Source organism: Hydra viridissima, unplaced genomic scaffold (genome assembly GCF_058129835.1).
Source record: "Hydra viridissima isolate aposymbiotic clone 2 unplaced genomic scaffold, HvirCarnegie_v1 scaffold_12, whole genome shotgun sequence".
Taxonomy (NCBI): domain Eukaryota; kingdom Metazoa; phylum Cnidaria; class Hydrozoa; order Anthoathecata; family Hydridae; genus Hydra; species Hydra viridissima.
The window spans coordinates 4,003,907-4,030,146 of record NW_028324311.1 but is presented as its reverse complement, the minus strand read 5'-3'; the positions used below and the strand labels follow the sequence as shown (position 1 = coordinate 4,030,146).

General features: G+C 33.3%; 1 protein-coding gene and 1 pseudogene across 3 annotated transcripts; both read left to right on the top strand.

Annotated features, from left to right (window-relative positions):
- LOC149880836 (uncharacterized) overlaps window positions 1–26,240 on the top strand; it is a 331,517-nt pseudogene that overhangs the window by 95,091 nt on the left and 210,186 nt on the right.
- Window positions 1,681–7,905, top strand: LOC149880854 (galanin receptor 2a-like). 3 transcript variants are annotated; one of them, XM_090069657.1, is made up of 2 exons: window positions 1,681–1,786; window positions 5,768–7,787. In XM_090069657.1, the coding sequence occupies exon 2, from the start codon at window positions 5,846–5,848 to the stop codon at window positions 6,755–6,757; it is 912 nt and encodes a 303-aa protein (XP_089925783.1). In that variant the 5' UTR covers window positions 1,681–1,786; window positions 5,768–5,845; the 3' UTR covers window positions 6,758–7,787. The 3 variants fall into 3 exon arrangements, with proteins under 3 accessions (XP_089925783.1, XP_089925782.1, XP_089925784.1); XM_090069656.1 differs by lacking the exon at window positions 1,681–1,786 and adding an exon at window positions 2,473–2,581 and having other exon boundaries at window positions 5,768–7,905; XM_090069658.1 differs by lacking the exon at window positions 1,681–1,786 and adding an exon at window positions 5,495–5,608.

Genomic DNA, 26,240 nt, shown 5'->3' with positions numbered 1-26,240 from the left:
TTTTTCACTGATTTGCTGCTGCGAAACAAGCAGACTTTGTTCCTGAATACCGGGAAAAAAGCGTCTCAAAAGCGGCTCAAAATGGCCACATTTACACTATAGCTGTTACAAAAAGATCATTCAAAATATAATATTTTTCTACCACAAATATGCCCGTCCACATGTTGAACTTTGTTTTTGTTAATCTATTAATAATAAAGGGTAGAAGCTGCTTGTTCATCCGCTGCTTTATCATCTTTATTTGCAGAGTTGATTGTTTGTTTTGAAAAAATAATGCATGGCCAGGATATGTATTTAATAATTGTGGTACATCCACTATTAAAAAAGGAATTTTATTTTCCGTTCTAAAATTGTGGTGTATATCGAGTAAAAGAGAACCATATTATTATAAAAAACAACCCACCGTTCTCTTTTATCAGACGAAGCTCGATTATTTGCGTCAATACAAAAAAAATAAATCTGGCATGTTGATCTCCGGCACCGGCAACTCGTCTGAAAAATGTGTCTTTTAAAATGTGCCTGAAAAATCAAAAAGTGAGTTTGAGTAGGAATCATTATCGACCATCCTCATCAGAGATCAGAGATAAATTTTCCACCCCAATTAGTAGGTTAAAATTTTGCCAACTATAGGTGGCTAAAACTTCAGTCTGCGGGTAAACACATTTACGTTTAACAATAATTCAAAAACGTTACTATTGAGAAGTGGCGATATGGGACAAATTTACTTGAGGATTACCCTCACAAGAGTCTTCTGAAATCTCTAATGATCTCGGGGTAATTTACATTGTTGTCACTCCAGATAAATCGTCTATTTTTGCTTTATCATAATGATTGTTTTCGCTGATGTTTCCATAATCCGATGTTAAACCTTCTGACCTACATCAAAGCCAGCACTATTTCATAACTCCTCACTAAAAAATGATCGTTTATAAACTCACTTTTTCTTACTAAATAATTTTTAACAGAAGTTATGCGTTGATAAATTAAATCAAGATTTTCTGACAAATTATCACGTTACTCACCATATTATTGGTGTTTATTCAAAATAGGGGATCTTTCTTGAAATTAATATTTATTTATGAGCTATACTTAAAATTTCCTTGAACCCTGAATTTTCTCCCTCCCCACATCTAAATAATCCCAAAACGTTCGAGAAAGTGTTTGTATTTGAATCGAATTAAATTGTGTTGGTTGCTATTCATAGGTTTTTGTTTACCTTATAGAAATTATTAACCTATTGATTTTAATTTTTCGATGACCAGCAAACATCATAGATTTAGGCAAGTAATTTTTCTTAACTATATCAACATTTATAAGCTTTGTATGTAAGCTTATTATATTTAGACGCATGCGCAAATTGTATTATTCAAGTAAATTTAAAACTATGGAGATTTTCTTTTTTTGTGCGCTGATTAAGGGTCTGCGTATCGTTTCATTTCCGTATCGTTATCATTTTGATTTGATATTGGAAAAAAAAAACTGTCATCGGAATGATTACGACAAAATATCGGTAAATAAACTTTAACCAGTATTGAAGTTAGTTTAAATCTTGGTATATAACGGAACTCTTGTCGTTCCGATAACTCTTTTGATAACGATATGGAAAATGAAACGATACGCAGACGCTAAGTGTTGATAACCAAAACCTGTTTAATTAACAATTGGTTGACGTAAACTTATCGAAGTTTATGGTGTTAATATTTTAAAAAACGATATGTGTTTATAAAGAAACGGTGCGTTTCTTCAAATCCAGCAATGTAGTAGTCAGATTGGATACTTTTTACAAGTAATTTATTCTTTTATTTATTTATTTTTTTAATAATCATTGGATAGTTTATAAATGATACAATAAGACTTTTATTTTTTTTAAATAAAAAAAAAAAATGCTTCAGCGATTGCAATTCAAGTTAGTAAATCTTAGTCATTAAACTGTAAAAATGGGTAAATAACGTGCGTCAGACAAAAAAAGGGGTAATTTGTTGGTTTACTAAAAAAGAATAACATGCCAAACTAGAGGTTTCAAAAAAAGTTCGTGTATCAGATAAATGCGTAAGAAGTTAAAGTATGAGGCTACTAACACTGCAGGTGATTAGCCAAGGTACGGCAGGCCCTAGAAGTAAAGCAACCAAGATGTCATTTACTCATCAAGCTGCCAAGAAGTCCTATCACTGTTTTGTCTTCTTGATAGGCAGTTTATAGGAAAATATTTTATGGTACACATACTTCTATTATTTATCATTGCCAAGTTAGTTTGACCATCGTTTTTTTGTTGCGCATCTAAATGGTCAGATATTTAGGTTATGCATAAATAAGTTCAAACCCTTATATAGTAAAATGACTTCTACGTAAAACAACTTCGATCAATATTTAACGACTGAAAATTAATCATCTGATAAAACCAATCAAAACCTAAAGAACTTAAATTTTTTAAATTAAAAACCCCAGTTTTTGTACGATATGTAAAAGTTAAATGATTTTTCGAAAGCGAAAGTATCAAATAACCATCGTATTTAACATATAAGAAAAATCGCACAAACAAAAGAGTTTAAATCAAATCCGCATTTATACAATGAACAGCACGGTAAGAGTCTTTTTTACTCTTAAATAAGTGAATTGTATTTATTATTTACATCTCTGATATAAATTTTATTCTATATTGATATAACACATTTTTCTCCATATAATGATATAACAAAAGTTGCCTAACAAATCTTGTTCAAATGTTGCAAACTTCCATTTATTTATTTCTGGTGCTTTAAATGAAATGGTGAACTGTAAAAAAAACCACGGATAAGTAATTTAACTTTTTCCGAACGCGTATAAAAAATGTTTTTTGTAACATAATTCTAACGTTTTTATTACATCGAAAAACTTTATACAATGATCTAAAACAGTTCTAAGCATCTAAAACAGTTCTGATGAAACTTCTGGTGAACTGTAAAAAAAACCGCGGATAAGTAATTTAACTTTTTCTGAACGCGTATAAAAAATGTTTTTTGTAACATAATTCTAACGTTTTTATAACATCGAAAAACTTTATACAATTAGCAGTGTAAACAAACTCTCTTAATTACATTGTTTGCAGTTTGAAAATAAAATTTCGATTTGGATGTGCCGTGCTCTTTTAGTTAAAAACTATAATCGAAGAATAAGATACAAAAACTTGTTTTTCGTGAATATCAACGTGATATAAGCGAATATAAACGTGAATATCTTTTGTAACAAGGCCCAAAATTCTGTTCAAGTTTATATTCATTTTTACCTTTAATTAGAAAATTTTCATGTTTTGTTTCTAATATCAATCGGGTTCAAATTGTCCTTTTTTTTCTTTCTTTCTTTCTTCCATTTTTTTCTACCTCAGCTAATGCATCTAAAATAGTTTTGATGCAGCTTTTAAAAACTTGTATGATAAAATATATTTAGTAAAGTTTATCCTGCGGAAATTTATCTGTAAAATCTCATATATATATATATATATATATATATATATATATATATATATATATATATATATATATATATATATATATATATATATATATATATATATATCTGTCTTGCCACGATACTAAGCCAATTTAATTATGACCATCAAGATTGATTGCAGCAAATATTCTCTGAGTTTATTCAGAGAATATTGTCATTCATCTGTGGAAGCTTTTTAAGTTACTAAAATATGCTTTTATTTGAAATACTGATTTAATTTCAGGCATCAAAAGTTTGGAAAGTTTAATAATCTTCTAAAAATATTTTCCATGTTCTCAAATGATTTAACTTTAGTATCAATAAATTTTATGTATAAGATTTTATAGCATAGGTGCCAAATTTTTTAAAATTTTCACCTTGACTGCTCTTAAATAGAGAAAAGCATCTGGCTTTTAAATACAAGATCTTTAGAATCTAGCGCAATTTCTTTCTTACAAAAAAAATGGTACAGTCTTCTAATTTTGTAGATATAATTTTATAATTGAAATGGTTTTAATTATCTCACTTTACCTGAGTCCACTTTTGGTCCTTTAGTAACCTCTTCAAACTTTTCAATCAATAGCCTTAATGTTAATTTGTTGGTATGTAAAAGACAAATCCACTTAAACTGTCTACACCGTTTCTCTTTCATCAAATGACTTACACCCCCATAATCACTGGTAATGATTTAAATAAGCCTTTTTTTTCTACAGTGTTATATTTTCATTGTTTGCATAGAGTTTTTTCTTATTTATTTGAGCTCATACCTTAACTTTCTTTCTGTTAAATATAGATTTAAAACTGAATTCGGCACATGAATTTTCCCTTTTGTTTCCTATTTACTTACAAACTGAATCTTTTATATATTAATCGTACATCCTGAAGTACTGCACTTACCAGAAAAGCAGCACTATAATTTAATACTCTACGCCTATCACCTTCTCATGCAACATTTTAAAATGGCAATCTAATCTAAGAACTAAGTGAATGCTTTGCTTCTGCCCATGGTTGGCATATATTTATCCATATCAGAACTGCCTGAATCCAAACTTTGGTCCAATACAGTACCCTCAGTATCACCTGACAATAATGTTTGAGCTGCTTTGCTTTATCTTTTGATTTAAATATTTAGTTATGATTGTCTGTCATTTAGTTTGCATTAAAAACTTTTTAGCTGATTCTTACAGAGACTTTTTTGACAACAAGAACTTTACTTTGTTTTTAACAAATGCACCTTTCGAACACCATTATGCAGCAATATCAAGTAACTGTGAACTTGCTTTACTTCTAAATGATATCATTTTCTCAATAAACTTTGTTTAATTTCTTTGTTTGTTCTCAAAAGATTCCAACATTTGTCATGGTGTAGTTATATTATGGTTGGTTTTTGACAACTTCAGTACAGACTTTCATATCCCTTGGTTATTGCATATTAATTTTCTGAAGGTCTTTCATTTTTTATTTCAGCTTTAATTTGTAAAGAACCAAGGAAGATAGTTGCGCTGTTTTGTGTTAGCTAAATGTTTAAAGGCTTTTTTTAATAAATTTTTTCTTATATTTCTTCTTAGTGGCTAAAAGTATTCAATCAAAACTTTTTTTTGAAATTCTGAAATAAAACAAGCATGGCTAATCTTTAAAGCAGAAACAAATATTTATGTAATGAAGTATTTTTAAATATTTAACAACTCCTTATCCTATTTTTATGAACTTCTGGTTGCAACAAAAACTCCACTACTTCTGTGACACTACTGGAAATTCCTGCAAGTTATAATTACTTGAGTAATGTACTTGATAGCAACATAATCTTTCAATAATAACTTTGACTAGTATTTCATAAATACATTTTTTTTCTTCTTACTATTAATAGACCAATACTTTTATTTGAAATGCGATTGAAGTTAATCACATGCCACAAAAATAGACTACCATGTTGATTATTTTTTTACCATTATTATAGTAAAAAACAATTTCATTTGCATAGTTATTTACATACAAGTTTGATTGTTTTTCATGTAATAAAGTTGTTTTTTTAAGCGTTTAAGATATTTACTTCTATTATGCAACATATTGAATAACATTAACAAGGAGACTAATTGTTTGGTGAATGCAGTTTTAAAAACGTTTTTGTGCACATCACATAAATGTAAAAACATTTACAAATTGAAAATTACTACCTTTTTTTTGTATAATAAAATTTTAACACTGAACATTCGTTATTTTATTTTGTTTTGTATTATAAACAACTTCTGCGGTTGCTTTTAATCCTGTTTGTTTGGTTCACCTGTATTTATTACTTATTTAGATATTTGAGATAAGAATCTGGGAATTAACTTGGTATTCATTGATTACAGTTCTCGGAGGGATTGGAAATGGTATTGTAATGATAGTTATACTGCTGTCCAAAAACATCAATCGCAAATCATCGTTTAATGTTGCCATATTTTCGTTAGCACTCGCTGATTTCTTAGTTTCTGTGTTTGGTTTACCCACTTATATTTTGTCAACAAGCTTCTTTCGAAGTCATTCTACTGGAAGAAATGGTGATTGGATGTGCAAATTATTGACTGGTTATTTCATACCGTACTGGTTTCTCGATGCTTCAGTTTTTTTACTCGTTTACATTGCACTAGAGAGAAGAAAAGCAATTTTATATCCACACACTTCACAGCGGGAACCGGAGTCATTTAAGCGCAATCTAGGGATAATGATTTTAATATATTTCCTAGCTTTTTTGGTTCAGATTTTAAACGCATCTTTTCAAGAATATTATCCAGGACCAGATTCTAAGAAGTTTGGAAATTTTTGTAGATACCATCTTAAAAATCCAACTTTTCTTCATATCGTTGGATTTTTTTTGAACTCTTTTATCCCTGTTATTGTTGTTGTTTGGTGTTTCTACCAAATATCTAGGGCACTTAAAAAAATAGATGATTTCTTGGGATCAAGCCTGCAGATATATTCCGATAGAAACCATAAAACTGACGTCATTAAGGATCGTAAAGTAAACACAATAAAAACCATAAAAATAATTGCAGTTGCACTTTGTGTTTGTATTTTGCCGAACCGTTTGGTTTATTTGATCTCTCCTTTGAGTGCCAAATGGCCTATTCTCAATTGGAATCAATGGTTGTCACAGATATTCGTTTTGATGCGTCTTTCAAACTCTTTTATAAACCCCATAGTATATTGCCTTCAAAGCAAAGAATTCAGAAGACATTTTTTAACAGTTTTTTGCAAACGAACACCAATTGCATCAAATGGTTTTAAAAGATTGCCTGGGTTGACATTTTGAGAAATTAGAGGTTAAGATCTATTCTAAGTCTAAAATCAAACTTCTAAACGTTAAATTAAATTTTTTTTTTTTTTAGGTTTTTATATAGTAGGCTACGATTTTCAATTTTGAAAAAAAAACTTCATGGTGTATCAAAAAACATCAATACGATAGCCATCCGATGTTTTATAGAATGAAAAGATCAGAAATGGCATTGATAAGTCCGCTATTTTTTTAATTTGTTTTTTCAGTTGGTAGATCTTTCCTATAAACGCGTGAACTTTCATTTTGTTGTGTCAATTCACTCTTTGTTATTATGTTAATAGATAAAATATGTTGTATATTTCCTATATAATTGTAAATAAAAATTCGACAACAAATTATAATGTATTTAAATTAACTTAAAAATACTGAATAAGATTATAAGTAAACTATTGCCATGAAAAAATAGGAACATTAATCCAGATTCAAATTTGATTTAGTCAATAAATTGGATAAAGTTCTATTTATTGGCTTGCTTAAATATGTGCAGGACTCACGAAAAAACTTTAAGTTTGAAACCGGAAACCTGAAAATTTAAGGGATTATTATAGCAGATGACAGATGTAAGAAATGTAGTAGATATACCAGATTAATTAGTTAAAGATAAAGAAAATTCTCGATTGAGTTTTGCCTATTTATGCTTGGATAAAGAGACACCGTTGGGCAAAATATTTTGTAAAAAAATGCTATTCGTTTTATTAATAGAAATATTTTACATAAAACATTAAGTTCCTCAATTTTATTTCCCATTTAGACTGAAATGATGCACTTTCACTTGTGCTAACGGTACGCATTTTGTTTCAAACCTTTTATAGACCGGCAAAATAATGGTGGAACGTATAATAAATATTTTCGAAAACTCTTAGTTCCGTAGAAAAGGTGTGTCATCCATGTTAGGTGCATATAGTATCTAAATTTTGATTAATCTAAAGTTGATTTATTTAAAAAGTCAACTCGTTGAAATTTTATTTCATTCCAACTACATTATCAAAAAAAGGAAAAAGAAAAATGGCAAATTGAGTCAGGAGGTCTCATGACAAATTAAGGGATGAAATTATAGTGATGATTATTGATTGAAAATGCGTAAAAGTATCTTCAAAATAATTTTACGTAATAATCAATAATCCTGTTATAAATGGTATGTAGGAGTTTTTTTTAAAAAATTAATGTTTCAAGGGTTATTCGTTAAAAAACAAGTTTTTAAGAAATAAATATTATTTAAAAAGAAAAAATTTTAAAATCTGTTTCTTACGTCCTATGCTTAGTGTCAATCAAAATGGCAATTTTCTAAAATCTGGATATTTGCCAACGTGTTGCTACCCCGAAAATGCTTAAACTGAGAAAAATAGTGTTTTATTTCTTGAAACATGTAAAAAAAATCTTTCCATTCGAAAAGTTTTTTAAAAACAGATAAAAAATATTCAAATATCAAAAAAAACTCTGTGCTTCCTTTAGAATAGTTTGACAAAACATTTAAGCCGATGAAATTTATTTTTTGCATATGAAGATATAACACGACCACAAGTAACAACCATTGAACTTATACGATCGTTTCTAATAATTGTCCATTTACCATTATCAAAGAAATAGAGGGTGTTCGAAAAGTAACGCACAAATTTAATATGAGCTAGCAAAAAGAAAATTTTTATTTCAAAAACACAACAAAATTAAGAATATTTTTTGTAGTTTATAACACAGGTCAACAGCATTTTTGGGGCCAAAGATATTTCAACGAATTTAGGGTAACTTTGGGGTGCTGATTATGAATATGTCATCAGTTTTGCCAGATTGGCTCAAGTTTTTGAGATTTTTCGTGAAATGTGTAAAAAAAAAGACGTAATTTGCTACACGCGCATTAACTTTATTGATATTGTCATGAATACAATAAATTTAACAAAGTAAATGTTGATTTTAGTTTATTTTAACTAGTTTTAGAAAGTAATCTTCAAAAATGAACAAGACATGAAAGATAGGAGACATTTAATTGCTGGAAAAGCGCTTTTTATATGATTTTCTTCTATGTGAGCCATTCGGGCAGTCACGCTGTAGATTCTAGCAGTAATCAGCCATCATATGTCTGTCCCATCTGCCTTAGTACCTTTCCTCCATCACCATAATATCCTGATGAAATCTCTCCCCTTGTTCTTCGCTAAAATCTCCAAGGTTTTCTGGAAATCTGTCTAAGTGACTGTGAAGATAATGCAATTTAATGCTCATGTGTACACCCAGATTTCTAAATCTCAATAGCATGTTTTGTACCAGTTCTTCATAATTGTCTGCCTTTTTATTTCCCAAGAAGTTCTTCACTACCAACACAAAACTATACCATGCAGCAGCTTCAATGTCATTCATTTCCTTAGGAAAATTTGAATCTTTAATGAGTTTCCGAATTTGAGGACCATCAAAGATTCCTGCCTTCAATTTTTCGCTACTAAGACCAGGGAAAGATCTGCAGATGTACATGAAGAATTACCATCTTTCTCTAATGCCTTTACGAACTGCTTCATTAATCCTAACTTTATGTGAAGTGGTGGTAGAATGATTTTTTCCCTGTCCACCAAAGGTTCGTTCACTATGTTTGATGTTCCTACTGTCAAGGTGTCCCTTGGAGGCCAATTCAGTTTCTCCCAGTGCTGATATTTTGCTCCACTATCCCACATGCAGATGAAGCAAGGATACTTTGTGTATCGACTTTGCTGTCCAAGTAAAAAGTTGACCATTTTTAAATCAACACATATCAGCCACGAATGTTCATGGTTACACAGTTTCTCCAAGACCATTTTGACATTTTTTTATTGTTCTGCAAGTTTAGTTAAGTGAGCTACTTGAAGAGATGCACACTGATTGCCATTGTTCAACAAAACACATTTCAAACTCCTTTTAGAACTATCTATGAAAAGCCTCCAGTCTTCAGGACGTTATACTTGTAAACCCATTTGCAGCATCAGGCCAGGAATATCCTTACAATATACAAGTAGGTCATCTTCACAGAAAAATTGAAGAAGTGCTTCTTCTTCGGTCCTGTAAGATGTAATTTTAGTTCCAGGCGTCAGACAATTTTTTTCACTTAGCCTTGAAACTAAAAGTTCAGATGCACTTTTTGAGAGGTTCAGGTCTCTTATTAGATCGTTGAGCTCCCTTGGGTAAATTGCATAGGTGTTCTGAAACTTCCTTCATATTCTGGTTCACTTCCAGAACTAATGCTTAGCTCCATACCCTGCATTTCATCATCATCAGGTGGGGGAAGGTCAGGTAACATGGTAAACACAGGTACAGGCACATCTTCTTTGTCCTTTGCTCCATTTTCGTAATAATACGATACATGCTTTGCACACTATGTGTGGTGGCCAAGACTTGTCTTGGTCCCCAAGCATAACCCCAAAATAGGCCAAATACACTTTTTTTATGAAGTCTGTTATGTTTCTTCTATGTTTTTGCAGTGTATATTCACCACAAATGTAACAGAATGAGTCTGGATCGTTAAGACAACTTCTTCTTGATGAGTTCATGCTTTTCACTGGAAAACAGACAACAACATAAAGTTAGTGCAAAAATCAAGCTATGTACAAACTTTTAGAACACTAATTAACAAAAAACTATATTGAGAACTGCTCAGTTCAAGTAATAATCCCAAGAAATTAATGAGATGATGCGTCGCATTTACCATAGTGCCATAAATAAGATACCAAAAATATCAAAAACTTGAGCTAATCTGGCAAATCTGATAGCATATTCAGAATCAGCACCCCAATAATACCCCAAATTCATTAAAATATTTTGGACACCAGTAAATTTTTTTTTTTTTGTTGACCTGTGTAATAGATACTCGAAATGGCCTCCATTTTTTTTTGCACAACTGTTACCAAACGACTAACCGTTTTGTAGATGGCTGTTGCGGTTTTTTCTTGTAAAATATTTGCTATTGCTTGCTCAATGTAACAAACTAATTCTTATTTAGATTTGGACTGATTGCGATGATATACTGTTACTCTCTTCAGAGCCAGTATAATCATGGATTAAGGTCTGGGGAGCGAGGATCCCAGAATTGTTTTAATGTCTTCCAATAACTTGATTTTCACTTAACTGATTGAGAAGAAATTGTTTAGTTATTTACTTATTTATTTGTAAAGTTTACTTTTTTTAGGATATGACGAATGTATGTTTTAGGGATATTAGTATCATCAACAATTTGTTGAGTGGAGGAGCGACCTTTCTTCAAAGCAATACAATTCACTGATTCCGTCACAACTGGTGTTCATTCTTCTTTGAATTTATCAACTAATCTTTTGATGCTGAATGTGAGGAATGTGTCACTTTAAGCTAAAAGATATGTGGCCAGCCACCTGAGAGCTCTGTGGGGATAGAATCCGAGGCATCCTAAGCGATACCCTCTAAGGTACCTCTGAGGGTAAACTCCTCACAGATTGATTAGAGTTGACCCGAAGGGCAAGCTCTCCATAGCCTGTCAACTTTCTTATCAACCCTCAGAGGAAGCTCATAGGGGTACCTTTAAGGTAGTCTCTGAGGGTTGTTCGCAGCAATACTTTTTCTGAGTGTGTTCTATTCAAGTTCCAATGGTTAGGGGCTGAGACCAGCGACTGGGCAAATCTTCTAAGTCTCTGGGTTCTATAGCACTTGACTTGACTAGGGACCAGCGAGTAACAGGGTTGACTCATGGTTGGTGATCAGGGCGTGATACATTTTTTCTATTTAGAGAATATATTTTTACATGTAAATCAACAGCACGACTGTACATGGACAGTCGTAACGCAAGAACTCAAGGGTTTGCTCAGAGAGAAAATAATAACTTTAGATGAGTACCTTGAAGCCTTCAAGAAACAGGTTGCTTCGTTAACCCAGAAAAATGCCCCCACATAACTATCAACCCCATCACCCAGACTGACTCGTACCCCCGACCAACCCTTATATTCAGACCGACTCCCGCACCTCAACCAACCCCCACACCCAGACCATCTTCCACGCCTAAGCCTTCCCCTCAAGATCGAGTTCTTCAGAGTTACGATTGAAGTGGGAGGGGTCCATAGGAGAGGCATCTGGAGATCCACAAACCTTCACTACTTATAAGGACAAGAAGTTCTTCAAGGATCACAGAGCCATCATCTCATTAGGGTACGACCTGAGGTCAGATCCATTAGCACTTCTGATTGACATGGCTCCCCGCATCGGTTAAGTGGTGGAAAAGGAGATTGAGGGAGGAGGGCAGAAATTCTCGCTCACCCTTAGGGCTGAACTGGAAAAGGACGGCTTTACTGTCGTCAGTGTCTATGACGATGATGGTGTAGACACTGTTAAGAAAGCCATTTACCGGAAGAGTGACACAATACCAATCCAAAATAAAAATGAGAAAAGATCATAGAGCGGCTGGAAGCGTACGTGAATGAAGGATCTGGCTGGAGACTTTGGACATTGGCACTGCCGAGCATCACCTGTTCCGCGGAACTAACTACAGTTGTGGACAAAGTAATAAATGAATTAATATTACTATCTTTAAACAGTTACTGAAAATGAAATTGTAATACTGGATTATTATTTAAATAGGTGTGAGATGATAAACTAGTTTGTAGAAAGTTTTAAATTTTTGCTTTTATTTATAAAAATTATATAAGTATAAAAAAACAGGTTGGACATAATAATAGTAGTATTAATTTATTTAACGTTATATTGCAAATAATTTATTTTATTAACAAAAAAAATGTTATAAATTTAATTAAACAATAGTAAAAAATTAATATTTAATCTCATGCCCCCGGTTTTGTTCACAGCTTTGCATCTATTCGGCATTGAGTTAATCAAATTTTGACAACGTTCTATAGGAATGTTGTTCCAAACACTCTGGACAACTTGCCATAACTCCTGCTGATTTTTTGGTTTTTGACTATAAACTGCCTCTTTTACATCTGTCCAAAGGTTTTCGATTGGATCGAGATCCGGTGACTGTGCAGGCCAATCCATAACTGCAACCCTATTCTCGATGAACCAACTTTTTACCCTGCGACTGGTATGCTTTGGATCGTTGTCCTGCATATAAACCCATCTTAGGGGCATATCTTCTTCTGCATAGGGCAACATGGTATTTTCTAATATTTGAAGGTATATGTCTTGGTCCATAATACCATCAATCTTATAGGTTGGCCCTACGCCATAATAAGAAAAACAACCCCAAATATTTATTTTTGCTCCGCCATGTTTTACAGTTTTTATGGTGTATTGTGGTTTGTATGCAGAGTTAGGTGGCCTCCTTACATACATCTTGCATCCACTTGACCCAAATAAAACAATTTTGCTTTCATCAGACCACAAAATATTACGCCATTTTGAAATAGGCCAATCTGCATGCGTTTTTGCAAAATGTAATCTTGCCACCACATGTCTTTTTTTTCAAAAGGCAAACCTTACATCGAGTTTTGAGTTAGGATAGCAACCCTTAATGCCGATATAAGTACCATCACTCCCATTCGCTGTTATGTCTGTCAATCCCGGTGCTCCTATACTGTCTTCTATTGGTACAAACTTTGAAGTGTCCCAAATCACTCCAGGAATTACACCGCCTTGGATAACCCACCAGGAAAACCTGTATCTCCCTTGATTATAATTACCTTCTCCTTCTTTCTAACTCTTTCTATACTTTTCTACTGTGGCGATCATGAGTCCTGCACCAGCGACGAGAGCAAGCCAGAGGTTCTTGGTAAGGAAGCCTACAACCTTGGCAGGGACTCGGAAGATCCAGGCAATAATAGAGCCAAGTATTCCAGACAATGAGTCAGTAGCCTTCCCGGTTAGTCACCGCAGCGCATCTTTTAGCCTGTCGAAAACCCCTTTTTCTTTCGATTTAGGCCCTGGAGGTTTGGAGCCAGGCGCAGGCGGTGCTACAGCTGAAGCTACTGGTGGAACTCAACCAAGTTTCTCTATTAACCAGGCTATCGAAATAGAGATAGCTGTGAGCACCACGCCTATCGTGACTCCCGGCTTTCGCAATATTGTTCTTATTTTTTTCTCTCAAGAACATCTTTCCGATCATCTTATCTATAAGGTCGCATATCTGTGCGAACTGACTTTTAAGGCCTTCCTGATATTCTTTTATCACAGCTTCTGCATCAGCGTATCCCTTTTTTGCTTCTTCAAGATTTTTATGTTCCTGTTCAATGTTGTCTAACCTCTCTCTGACGTCTTCCTCTTCAATCATCTGGATTTTTCGCTCAACCCTCTTTATTTTGTGGAAGGTGAAATTTTACTATTTTTCTGATTATCTATAGCCTGTCTAGCTGTCACCAGACCATCAGCAAACTTTCTGAGCATTGTTTTTGGTGATGAATTACTTGTGGACGGGCCTGCCAATTCTATTAACATTTCAGGAACGTTAGCCGCAGTTTCTGGTGGTGGATCCCCTAAAACCGCCTCCCTGAGTTCAAAATTTTATTTAATTCAGCTTTTACTCTTCCGATCTTGCTGCCCTTCAAATCGAGAGCTCTGAGCTCTTCCACAGATGCTCCAAATAAACTGCGAAATTCAAACACTTTTTTGGTTGTCAATACAATTTTTCACCCGGTAGCCTATGAAACTCAAACTCATTATTGGCAATCTTGAACATGCCTTGAGCTTTAGCTCTATTAACGCTATACTTTTTTCCTTATCATTATTATTGTAAATAATAATGATAAGGGAAAAAGAATTGAGAAGTACTTACAATGATAATGATATTTGAAAAAGTATAGCTCTATCAACGCTATACTTTTTCAAATATCATTATAACTATTAAAAGTGGCAGTAAAAAATTATTGTAAAGAAGAATGTTGAAAGTGATATTTATTGTTTAACTATTGTATGTGGGTGTTGTTAAATGTGGTATTTGTAACTTAATTATTGTTATTATTGTTAATGGTCAGTTTATTGGTGCGTGCTCTCCACAGACCTCTTTTTTAATATATATTCTGTTGGTGGAGCAGCATAGACACTCTTGCATTTGTGCTAGTTTAAATATATATTGTCTCTCCAAACGTTCAGTTTTTTAATCCTCGAGATTTTAAATGGCGCCCGATGAAAAACTATGAAGAGTTAACGAATTAAAAGATTAAAGAAAGAAGCTTATCAAGAGTTAAGTAAAGTTTGAGTTGTTGAACATTGAAGTAAGTGGAATATGTTATTTGTGATTTTGTTTGGGAAGATTTGATAGAATTAGAATTTAATTGTTGAAGGTGTTGATTGTGACGAAAATTTGATTTTATTCTGAGTTGTTGTGCATATTTATTTAAAAATGGTAGCCGCGTTAGGAAGGAAAGTAGCGAGGAGAGCGTTACGAGTAAGTTTTGGAAATATGTTGAGCGAAATAAGAGAAGAATTAGAGAGTGAGGAGTTAAGCTATACAAAATTAATAGGTTTAAAAAATAATTTAAGCGAGAGTTATGAGAGATAAAACAATATTGATGAGGAAATATTAAATAATTTAGATCAAGAGGAAATTGAAAATGACGTTTTGGAGAGTGCGAAAGTAGTTGAGTGTTATCATGAGTTGATAGCTGGAGTGACACTAAAATTAAAAAGTATAAAAACAAATGAATCAGATAAAGATTCTGTTAAAAGTTTAAATAAATCAAAGTATATTTTACCTAAGTTAGAATTGCCAGTTTTTAATGGGAATCCCTTAGATTGGTAGGGTTTTTGGGATCAATTTAGTTTATCAATTCATAGGCATGAAGTTTTAAATAATATAGATTGATGTAACTATCTAAAAAAATATTTGTTTGGCCAAGCATTGGCTACTATTTCAGGACTTTCACTTAGTTCATAAAAATATAAAGAGGCAATTGAAATTTTGACTAACAGATACGGGAATACACAAGTTTTAGTTTCAGCACATATGGATTCTTTGTTAAAAATAGAGAAAATTAAAGATTTCAATGATCTAGAAGAATTAAGAAAACTTTATAATGGTATAGAGTGCTGCGTACGTAATCTTAGATCACTAAAAATTGAAACAGCAAGTTACGGCTGTTTGTTAATTCCTATCCTTAAGGAGAAACTGTCAGATAAACTTTTGATTTTAGTTTCTAGAACATTTGTTGGAGAATTGGAGAGAGGACTTTAGATAGACTTTTACAATATTACAATGAAGAATTACAAGCTAAAGAGTGTTGTGCCAAATATCTTTTAAAATCAAATTATGATGAAAATGAACATAAAAATTTGAAATACGATTCTTTAAATAAAAATGCACAGCAAAATTCTTCTCATAATTATAGAAACAAAAATAACTTTACAACATCAGGTTTTCATACACAAAACAGAAGAGCACCAGAACAAAGACTTTTACAATGTGTATATTGTTCAGAAAACCATAAGCCTTCTCACTGTTTAAAAGTAACGAACTTAGATTCCAGAATTGAAATTCTAAAAAAGCAAAGGAGATGTTTCATCTGTTTAAAATTAGGTCATATATCAAAATTTTGTCATTCTAACTATTCATGTTTTCAATGCAATGGAAAACACCACATCTCTGTTTGCAATAAGAGGCAAACACAAACTAGTGCAACTCTTGTAGGTGTGTCTGATAGCATTTTGCTACAGTCAGCAAAAGCTAAGTATTTTAATTCAGAGAGTGAGTGTGGAGTATTCAGAATATTATTTGATAGCGGTAGTCAGAGGTCTTATATTACCAAAGATGTGAATGTGAAAGATTGAAATTAAAAACAATAAGGCAAGAAGCTATAATAGTAAAAACATTCGGTCAATTTAACAATTCCAGGGTTAAAAAGCTCGATGTTGTTCAACATAAGGTAAAACATAGAAATGCTAATTTGTATGTGTATGTTGAGGCTCTGAGTGTCCCAGTTATTTGTAGCCCTTTGAAATTACCCGCATATTTCTAAGTTAATCCTAGCTGATTATGATAATGGTTCCAAAGATTTTCCTATAGACTTACTGGTAGGGTGTGATTTGTACGATATATTTATGGCAGGTAATACTATTAGAGGGGTTGAGGGCTGTCCTGTAGCTTCTTCCTCATTTCTAGGATGGGTGTTAAGTGGCCCAATCCCTTCTGTAAAAAATGTTAATAAGATAGTAATCGTCAATTTACGCGTTGATGCTAATTTAATAGGGAGTAAGGAAGGTGTGCGCAGTGAGATTGATGAACTAAGAAGTGATTTACAAAAATTTAGGAGTGTGTAGAAAATGGAATCCACTGATGGGTGTTAGGGTGGTCCTTATTCATTACAAAAAAAATTTTCTTCAGTTTTCTGACGGGGCACCCCCTTCAATGGTTGACGTTTATGAAAAAAAAATTGTACTGAAAATTTTATTTGAAAAAAATACATTTTAGGGGTCTCTACCGCAGAGTTTATATCTATAAAAGTGCCCACAGAAGGCTCATATGCTCAGTATTCTACAATATGAATGATTAGGACAAATATGATCACAGAGCACAACATTGCTTTATTGAAGCACATTTAAACAACTGTTACAGTGTAACATATTGTAATTATTATTGTCCTTCTGTGTTGAGACTGTCAAAGTGACAAAAACCGTCTAGTTAGTCCATTGCCAGGGTATTCTTCGCTCGATCAGGAAATCGCTGGCGGTACTTCTTTACAATTAAGAGAAGGCACTGTTTCTGCTCCTCATCGTTTGTGTGCAGCTTGTTGTATTCGTCCATTAAGGCAACTCCACGTTCTGCTATGTCATTCACAACTCTCATAATACTGACCGTGTTCTTCGCCAACTGATAGTCAGCATCTGCAGACCAGAGCTTCACATCTTTGTTGAGGAAAGTTGACGGTAGACCAGTGATGGTGAAGAATCTACGACTGCTCTCGGTGACAAAGTCTTCCAAGTTCTTGGAGCTCACCAGCGTAGGATCAACATTATCCTCTTCAAAGGATATTCTGCACCTGGTGCTTGCAGGGCACTGACCATCAGACGTTTAGTGTCATCGGAGACTTCGTCATCAAAGAAAGCCAATGCAATCAGTTCTTCTGACAAGTACCACAAATGTCCTAAAATTTTCTTCATTGCGATCTGAGAGACTGCTTGATTCTGTGCCTTGTATTTGTCGATCTCCTTGATAAGCTCGAGATCAACACGAGGCGAAGATGGCGCTGACGGCGCTCTAAACCAGGCCTTGACATACAGAGTCACTGTGAAAAGACACACGTCTGCTATTCCCTTCTCTTCTTTCTTTGTCATCTTGAACTGGCTTCTCAGCATCCATATTTTCAATGAATAAATAGCCTTGGCCATCCATCTGGCTCGATGCAGTCCTGCCGGAGCTTTGAATGAGCATCCTTGAGATGGAACGCCTCACAGAAACATTATTGTCAGCTCTAGCAGTTCGCGATAATCATCACGAGGCTGAAACTGTTGCAGTTGGTTTTCAGCAAATGCAATAATTTCATTTGCAACACTGGAAACGGAACATGTCATTCGAACTAGATGCCAGAAAGTTTGACTGGTCAATGATTTCCCAACTGCTTTGTAACCTTTTAAAAATCATAATGTCTGGACCCTTTGAAGGGCCAAGAGAAAGAGTAACCGTTGCCTCTAAGACTATTTCTAAAATGTGATGACGGCAAGCAAACCAAAACCATGACGGCAAGCAAACTTCTGCTCCAGTAGGATGCAAGCACCATTTCTTGGACCACGGTTGACGGAAGTAGTGTCGAAGCACACGCACTTGACTTTATCAGCTATGCCCCACGCTACAGTTACATCATAAACAGCTGTTGCTGCAGCTTCTCCAGTTCCAGATGGCAGCTTCGGTACACAAAGAAGTTGGTCAACTCCTAGTCCAGACACGAGGATTGGGAGCCGGTCCACAATTTTTTTGCTACTGATATCTTCCAGCAATTTACCATCCCAGTGTATTGTTAGTGGAACTGTTGGCTTGAATTCTGCTTTCAAGTTCTCTGCCTACATTTCATCCTTTCTCTTCGAATGGACGATCGATTGATATTAAACTCTGCTGGGTCATGACCGAGGTGCTGCAGTGCTGGAGTCAGGACTAGTGCAGCATTTCTATCACTGACCTTTGCCATATCCAGACATACTGCTAACTTGTCATTCAGTATTTTGTGTGTGCCACGTTTACGTTTAGTTCTCTTTGAAGTTGTGGTTGATGATGGCTCACCAAATGCTTCATTATCATTACCAGACTCCTGTTCGCTTTCGGAATTCTGAAGAATAGCTTTCTCCTCTCTGTCCACTCTGTCCTGTTCTTCTCTCTCTTTTCTTCTCTTGAAGTTTTCTTCTCTACTGTGAACATCTCTTTCTCTTTTGGCCATGGCTTTGTCAACACTTCCCATCTTACCACGTCGTCCCGCCTCACGCTGAGCTAACAGGAACTCCCTGTCCTCCTGCATGCTAATCATCTTCATGGCGTCCGCATGAGCAATGTCAAAAAGACTCTCTAAGCCATCCTTCCATTCTTCTTCTTCTTCCTTCTTCAGTAGACTTTCAGAGCGCTTTGCTTTATTTTCCTTATTTTTCTTCAGTTTGTCATATTCATGGAACAGACATTCAACTTTTTCAACAACGTGTTTCTTCAACCGTGTCGGGATGCGGGCTTTGGCCCACACTTCAAGAACGTCATTAGTTGTTGAATGTGATGCTTCACGAACGGTCTTTTTGGTGGCCTCTTTGTAATAGAAGAAAAGTGCCATGACTTCCTTCTTTGACGGTAACTTTGTAGAGCTGAGAATTTCAGACGTTTGGCCTATCAGCCACAACTCAGTTTCTCGTCTTGTAGTTGGTTTCGAATTCCTACAGCAAGCTTTGGCCATCTCCCTTAAAATAATAAACTTTATTTGTTACCATCCAATTTAATTATTCAAATTATATGTAAATTCTAACAAAAACTTATAGAGCTCAGAAAACTAACTAACAAAATTTATGTTATGCAATGTAAATAAACAACAATGAAATATGAAAACTCTGACAAGGTCTAAAACCAATAAATAAAATACACAATTTTGTGCATAAATGAAAAGTCAAGTTCGATACTATGGCACTCAGGCAATTGATATTAATTAACAATTTAAAATGGATTTAGCACAGCGGATCGGTCATTCTGTCTGTTTTATAATAATTCATTGTTAAATCAATATAATTTGGCAAATTAATATTTAAGCAAAAATAAACAAAGAAAACACTCACTTTTGATCCAGTATCCACTAGGTCAGTTGTTACGGAAGTTTCCCAGAGAGAGTCAGTAGTCACTAATTCAGATTCATCAAATATTATTGTTATATTGAGTGTCTGTCAGTGTCTGATTACAAATGGCTGACAGCTGGTGAAATGCATTCTGGATAATTTAACAATAAATAAGTAACATCATATTGATAAATTATGCAGGCGGTATAGTGTGCAGTGAAAGAGTTCACCAGCATAACAACTAGTGACATGCAGCCACGGAACCCCACATGATACTTAACTATTATGTATGTGGTAGGGACCTCTAAATGTTTTCAGATTTAGCTGATTTTTTTTGTGAATTAATTATGCATGCATATAAACAAAATTCAAGGGTGCCCTGTACAAAAATCAAACTTTGAAAATTAAGGACCACCCTAATGGGTGTGTGATACATAAGTTCGAAAATGATATTATGCATAACGGTGAGAGATACGTAACTAAGCTTCCTTTTAAACCAGATCACAATTGTTTACCAGATAACTGTAAAATTTGTGAGATTAAAATTTGTGAGATTAGATAATCATAAAATTTGTGAGATTAGACTGAATAGGTTAAAAAGGCAATTGAGTAATAAGAATTTGTTAAGTGACTATGACGCTATTTTTAAAGAATACGAAACGAATAAAATTATTGAAAGAGTACCTGACAATGAAATCGCTAAGGAATCAGGAAAAACAGACTACCTAGCACATAGGCCAGTCGTAAGAAAAGATAAGGAAACTACTTAGAGCAGTATCTGATGCTTCCTGTTCTAACAATGCATTGTCCTTGAATGATTATCTTTATTCAGGGCCAAATACAAAATCTTTGATGTACTACTGCGATTTCGATTAAATTATATTGCCATATTAGTAGATATCAAACAAGCTTTTTTAAATGTAGAAATTTTTCGTGAGCATAAAGGTTATTTAAGATTTCTCTTGTATAAAAATGTGGATGTAGAACAGGACTCAGAATTGATTGTTTCAACAGCGAAGAATTACAAAACTAGTTTGATTTTAATGAGAAAATGATAAAAAATAAGGAAATGAAAAATTCAATAAGCAATTTTGATGATAGTACTTACTTAGAAACAGAATTGGGTAAAAGTGATCATGAGTATAAAAGAGTTTTAGGAGTTGAATGGGACTCGAAAAATGATGAATTTATTTTCCAATGAATTTATAAAAATGTCACGGGAACTTAAAACAACAAAAAGGAATATCTTAAAATTTTCGGCATCAATTTACGATCAATTAGGCATTGTTTCACCTAAACAGCCAGACTAAAAACAATTTTTCAAATTTTGTGTAGAGATAAAAAGGAGTGGAATGCGAGTGTGAGTGGAAAGATTGAGTTTAAGTGGAAAGAATTATTGAGAAATGTTAAGGAGTTGAGTGTTTTAAGAGTAAAGAGATTTGCATTTGTTAGAGTTGAGGAGAGAATTTCGACAGAGTTACATAGATTTTGTGATAGCTCAAGAGAAATATATTGTGTAGTTGTTTATCTTTTAGTTAAGACGAGTGTTGCTGTGAGAGTATTTTTTTTGGCAGCCAAAACAAAGCTGGCGCCATTGAAAGAGTTGTCTGTTCCTAGGTTAGAACTGTTGGGTTGTTTGCTGTTAAGCAAATTAGCAGGAGAAGTGAAACGAGTAATAGAAAATCGAGTAATTATTAGTAATGTTAGTTGTTGGACAGATTCTGAAGTGGCTTTGCATTGGATTAAAGGGAACGAGAAAACTTGGAAATCTTGGGTGGAAAATCGTGTAGTTGTGATTAGGAAAGAGGTTGAGAGGAAGAAATGGAGACATGTAGCAGGATTGGAGAATCCAGCAGATATTCCAACTCGTATGTTTTGTTTTAAGCTATTGAGTGATAGTTGGTTATCTGGACCTAAATTTTTATGTGAGGAGGAGGAGGTTGAAGTAAGATTGTTTGCTGGTGAGAATAGTTTGAAAGTGGATGAAGTTCTGATTGAGTCAAAAGGTGTAAATAGGATAAATGAGAGTAGAGTAAATATGGTTGAGGCTGCGAGTAGTGGCAATATTGGTGTTTTGATAGACATTAAGAAGTATAGCACATTGAACAGACTTAGAATGGTAACTGGATATGTGAATAGATTTGCAAGTAATTTGATAAAAACAATTAAGAAGAACAATGGAATAATTAAAGAAAACATGTTAAAACTTGATGAATAAGATATTGCATTTAATTTAATGGTTATTAGTTGAACAGTTTTATTTACGAAATCAAGATAACTACAAGAAGCTAAGTTCATCCCTTAAGTTGTTCACTGACGAACATAACATACTGCGATTTAAAAGGACGATTTGGAAATTGAATACTGAGTTATAATGAAAAATACCCGATTATTTTACGTGATGGAATACATAGCTATTTTACTGTATTAATTATTCGTGACGCACATGAACGTGTTATGCATCATGGCATTGAAATGATATTGAGTCAAGTTAGAGCAAGGTTTTGGATTGTTAAAGGAAAAAAAACTGTCAAGAATGTTCTGCATAAGTGTGTTATTTGCAAGAAGATTAATGAAAGAACAATGCTGCCTCCCCCAACTCCTGACTTACCTGATTATTGTGTTAATGTTTCTATGTTTTCGTTTTAAGCTGTTGGTGCAGATTTTGCTGGATCCTTATATGTAAAAAGTTATTAAAAACTGATGCTGTATCTAAGGTTTACGTTTTGATTTTGACCTGTGCGTCTAGTCGTGCTGCTCATCAGGAATTAACTCCTGACATGAAGATCCTTGCTTTCCTCCGAGCACTCAAACGCTTTATTGCACGCAGGGGCATACCTGATAGCATTACTTGTAACAATTGTAAAACATTTAAATCAATTGAAGTAAAGAAATTTTGTTTAAATAATAAGATTACTCAAAAATTCATCCTACCTGCTTCCCCTTGGTGGGAAGGATTTTATGAAAGATTGGTACGATCAGTTAAGATACCACTGTTAAAGGTTATGGGAAAATCCCTCGTTACTTATGAAGAACTACAACAAGTCTTATGCAATATTGAATCTGTAATTAAAAGTAGACCATTTGTTTACATGAGCGAAGATGATAATGAAGAAGCGCTTACTCCCTTTCACTTGATGTATGGACGAAATATATTAAGAAATCAAATGTGAAATCAAATTTATGTTTTGATATGGTTGATATCAAGAAACGTGTCATCTACTTAAGGAACTTAATTAATGATTATCGAAAGCGTTTCAGTAAGGTTTATCTGAATGAATTAAAACAACAACATTTATATGATAAGTTTAATGATAATAAACAAAAAAGTTACTAAAAGTAAATGATGTTATGTTAACTAATGACAAAGATATGATACCCAAAAGTCAGTGGAGAAAGGCAAGAGTTGTGGAAGTTATTGAAGGAAAAGACAAAGCAATTCGTAGAGCAAAATTAAAGGTTATATCAAATAAAGGAACATCCAAGATATGTTTCCGACCTGTCCAAAAAATAATTCCTCTGGAGATCGATATTGAATAAGATAGCAAAGATAAAGATAATTCGAAAAAAAATGTCTGTGCAGTTGAAACCGAGATTGGGCATAATAATGCGGCGCTCAGGTCAATTTATAAGCGTCCAACCCGAAAGGCAGCTCTTGATGGACAATGTCTAAGACAATTAAAAGACAAATATTGTTGACAAGTCAACAGAGGGGAGTGTGTGAAAAGTGACAGAAAAAAATTATTGTAAAGAAGAATGTTGAAAGTGATATTTATTATTCAATTATTGTATGTGGGGGTTGTTAAATGTGGTATTTGTAACTTAATTATTGTTATTATTATTAATGGTCAATTTATTGGTGCGAGCTCTCCACAGACCTCTTTTTTATTACTTATTCTGTTGGTGGAGCAGCATAGACACTCTAGCATTTTATACTAGTTTAAAGATATTGTCTTTCCAAACGTTCAGTTTTTTAATCCTCGAGATTTTACAATAACTGTAAATACTTCTCGAGAGTTGACAATAATAATGATATTTTAAAAAGTTGGTTTTAAAAAATTCAAGTGTGAGTATAAGCTGCATCTCAGAAATACATCAATATATAATTTGAAAAAAAAAATATATATATACATATACAAATTTAAAAAGAGAAAATTTTGTAACATTAGCTAATAAAATTATCAACAACCAAATAAGCAATCTATGTCACTCTCTGTCATCTACACAACAACTGACGATTGCATTTCGGTTTTTTTTCTGGTTATTCATACCAAATGAGTTAATATGCAAAAAATTGTATTAGATAATGGTATCTTACCTTTGTAGAACTTGTATTATGATTTTTTAAATAACATCATGTTGCAACAAAATATAACATAATAACATATTGAAATAACAATGAATTGAATGAATAATTTAGTTTATTTAAGCTGAACTCTTTTAGACAGAAGACGGAGATTTGGAGGAATCAAAACCTAATCAGTCAACTTTTCGTGGAGTGGTTTAAAAACATTTTAATTTAAAATGCTGAAAAAAGAGATTATATATACATCAGTGCACAATGTTTCCTACAGAAGCTGAGTCTTTTATAATTCAGCAAAGGTAATAAATTTTCTTTAAAATTCATTTTGTGCAAACTTCTACGAGCTTTGAAACTTTCTTTTACAAAGGAAAAATATATTTATATTTACTATTATTGTGTATATACACTACTTAAAGTTTAAAAAACGGTAGGAATTGTTACGGGCTTCTTCAGGAACATATTTCCGTTAATGCAAAATCCTGACTAATTCTTTTTCCGAAGTCTAGTTTTGCACAATAGAAAGACGTAATAACCCTCTATTGTTATGTAGAATAGAAAATACTTACACACAGATGAAAAAAAAAATCATTTTTTCAGGCTTTGTTTTAAAATGACTGACAAAGTTTACTGGAATCCAAAGTAAATTGAGTTTTTATCTGGAATTTTATACGTAGGGAGATAATTACTTTTTGCTTTGATTTTTTTCTGAATAAATAAAAGTGCTTTTTTTATAATTTTTTTTTCTGAATAAATAATGATTACCTGGAAATATTGAAAAAAGTTTTTGATATAAACACTTATATTTAATGTAATTTATACATTGAAAAAATATTAAAAAAAAAATTTAAAAAGTAATTATTACATATCAAAACTTAAAACTGGTTTTTGTCCGATCTAGAAAATTGGAGATTAAACCCTATAGTTTAAGATCATGTTTTATAAACATCACTGATTAAAAACTTATGATGTGCTACAACAAGAAACTACGTAACATTAGCAATGCTGGTAAATTAAATCAAGATTTTCTGACAAATAATGAAGTTACTCAGGATATTATTGCTGTTTATTCAAAATAGGGGATCTTTCTTGAAATTAACATTTATTAATGAGCTATACCCGAAATTTCCTAAAGTCCTAAACTTTCCGAATTGCCACATCTAAATTATCCAAAAGCATTTTTGAAGAAGTACCACAACCTGTTCTTATCTCTTATTTCTATACAATGAATTCTCAATTACGATAAGATAAAATATGTCTTAAACTCACCATCTCGGAGTACATTCTCACATCTTCCCCTTTTTCTGTAAATGAAATGTTTTATTGTTTGTTTTCTTGTATGTTTTAGTACTTTCTCCATAATTCTATAGGGCGCCTTTCTCTGTTTGGGAATGTTTTCGGATTCGGTTCTTGAAAATGGGTTCTTAGATGTGTCGGCATAGTTAGTGTACTTTCCTTTTCTGGAGACATCAAGTCGTTATGGGAGTATTCCTCATCACCCTCTTTTGGTAGTTTCTTCACGTGTCAAGCATTCCGAGTTTTTTTGCGAGTTATCAATGGGGGATTTGACTGTAATTATTGTACCGTTCTTTGCCGTAATTGTGTAGGGTTTAAACTGAAACGGTGACATAGTTTTGTTACCTATTTTTTGTTTTATCAGTACTGTATCACCAATATTTAAGTTTGGATTTTTTGCATAGTATTTTAGATCGTGGTATTTCTTTCTGTATAACTTAGCATTTTCTTGTCTCTTCTTGGCTTGATCATTGATATTTGTATCTACCCTTGTCTGAAATGAGGGTATTGTAAAGCCTGTAATACGATTGAACATAAGTGTGGATGGTGGTATTCGGGTTGTGCAACGGTGTGTGGTACGGTAGGAGAACAGGAAGTTGTACAACTGCTTTCTTCAGTCTCTTCGTTCGATGTGTGCAGCTCGTATTGTTTTAATCAGTGGTTTCATGAAGGATTCGGCTTGTGAGTTTGCTTGTGGCCAAAGCA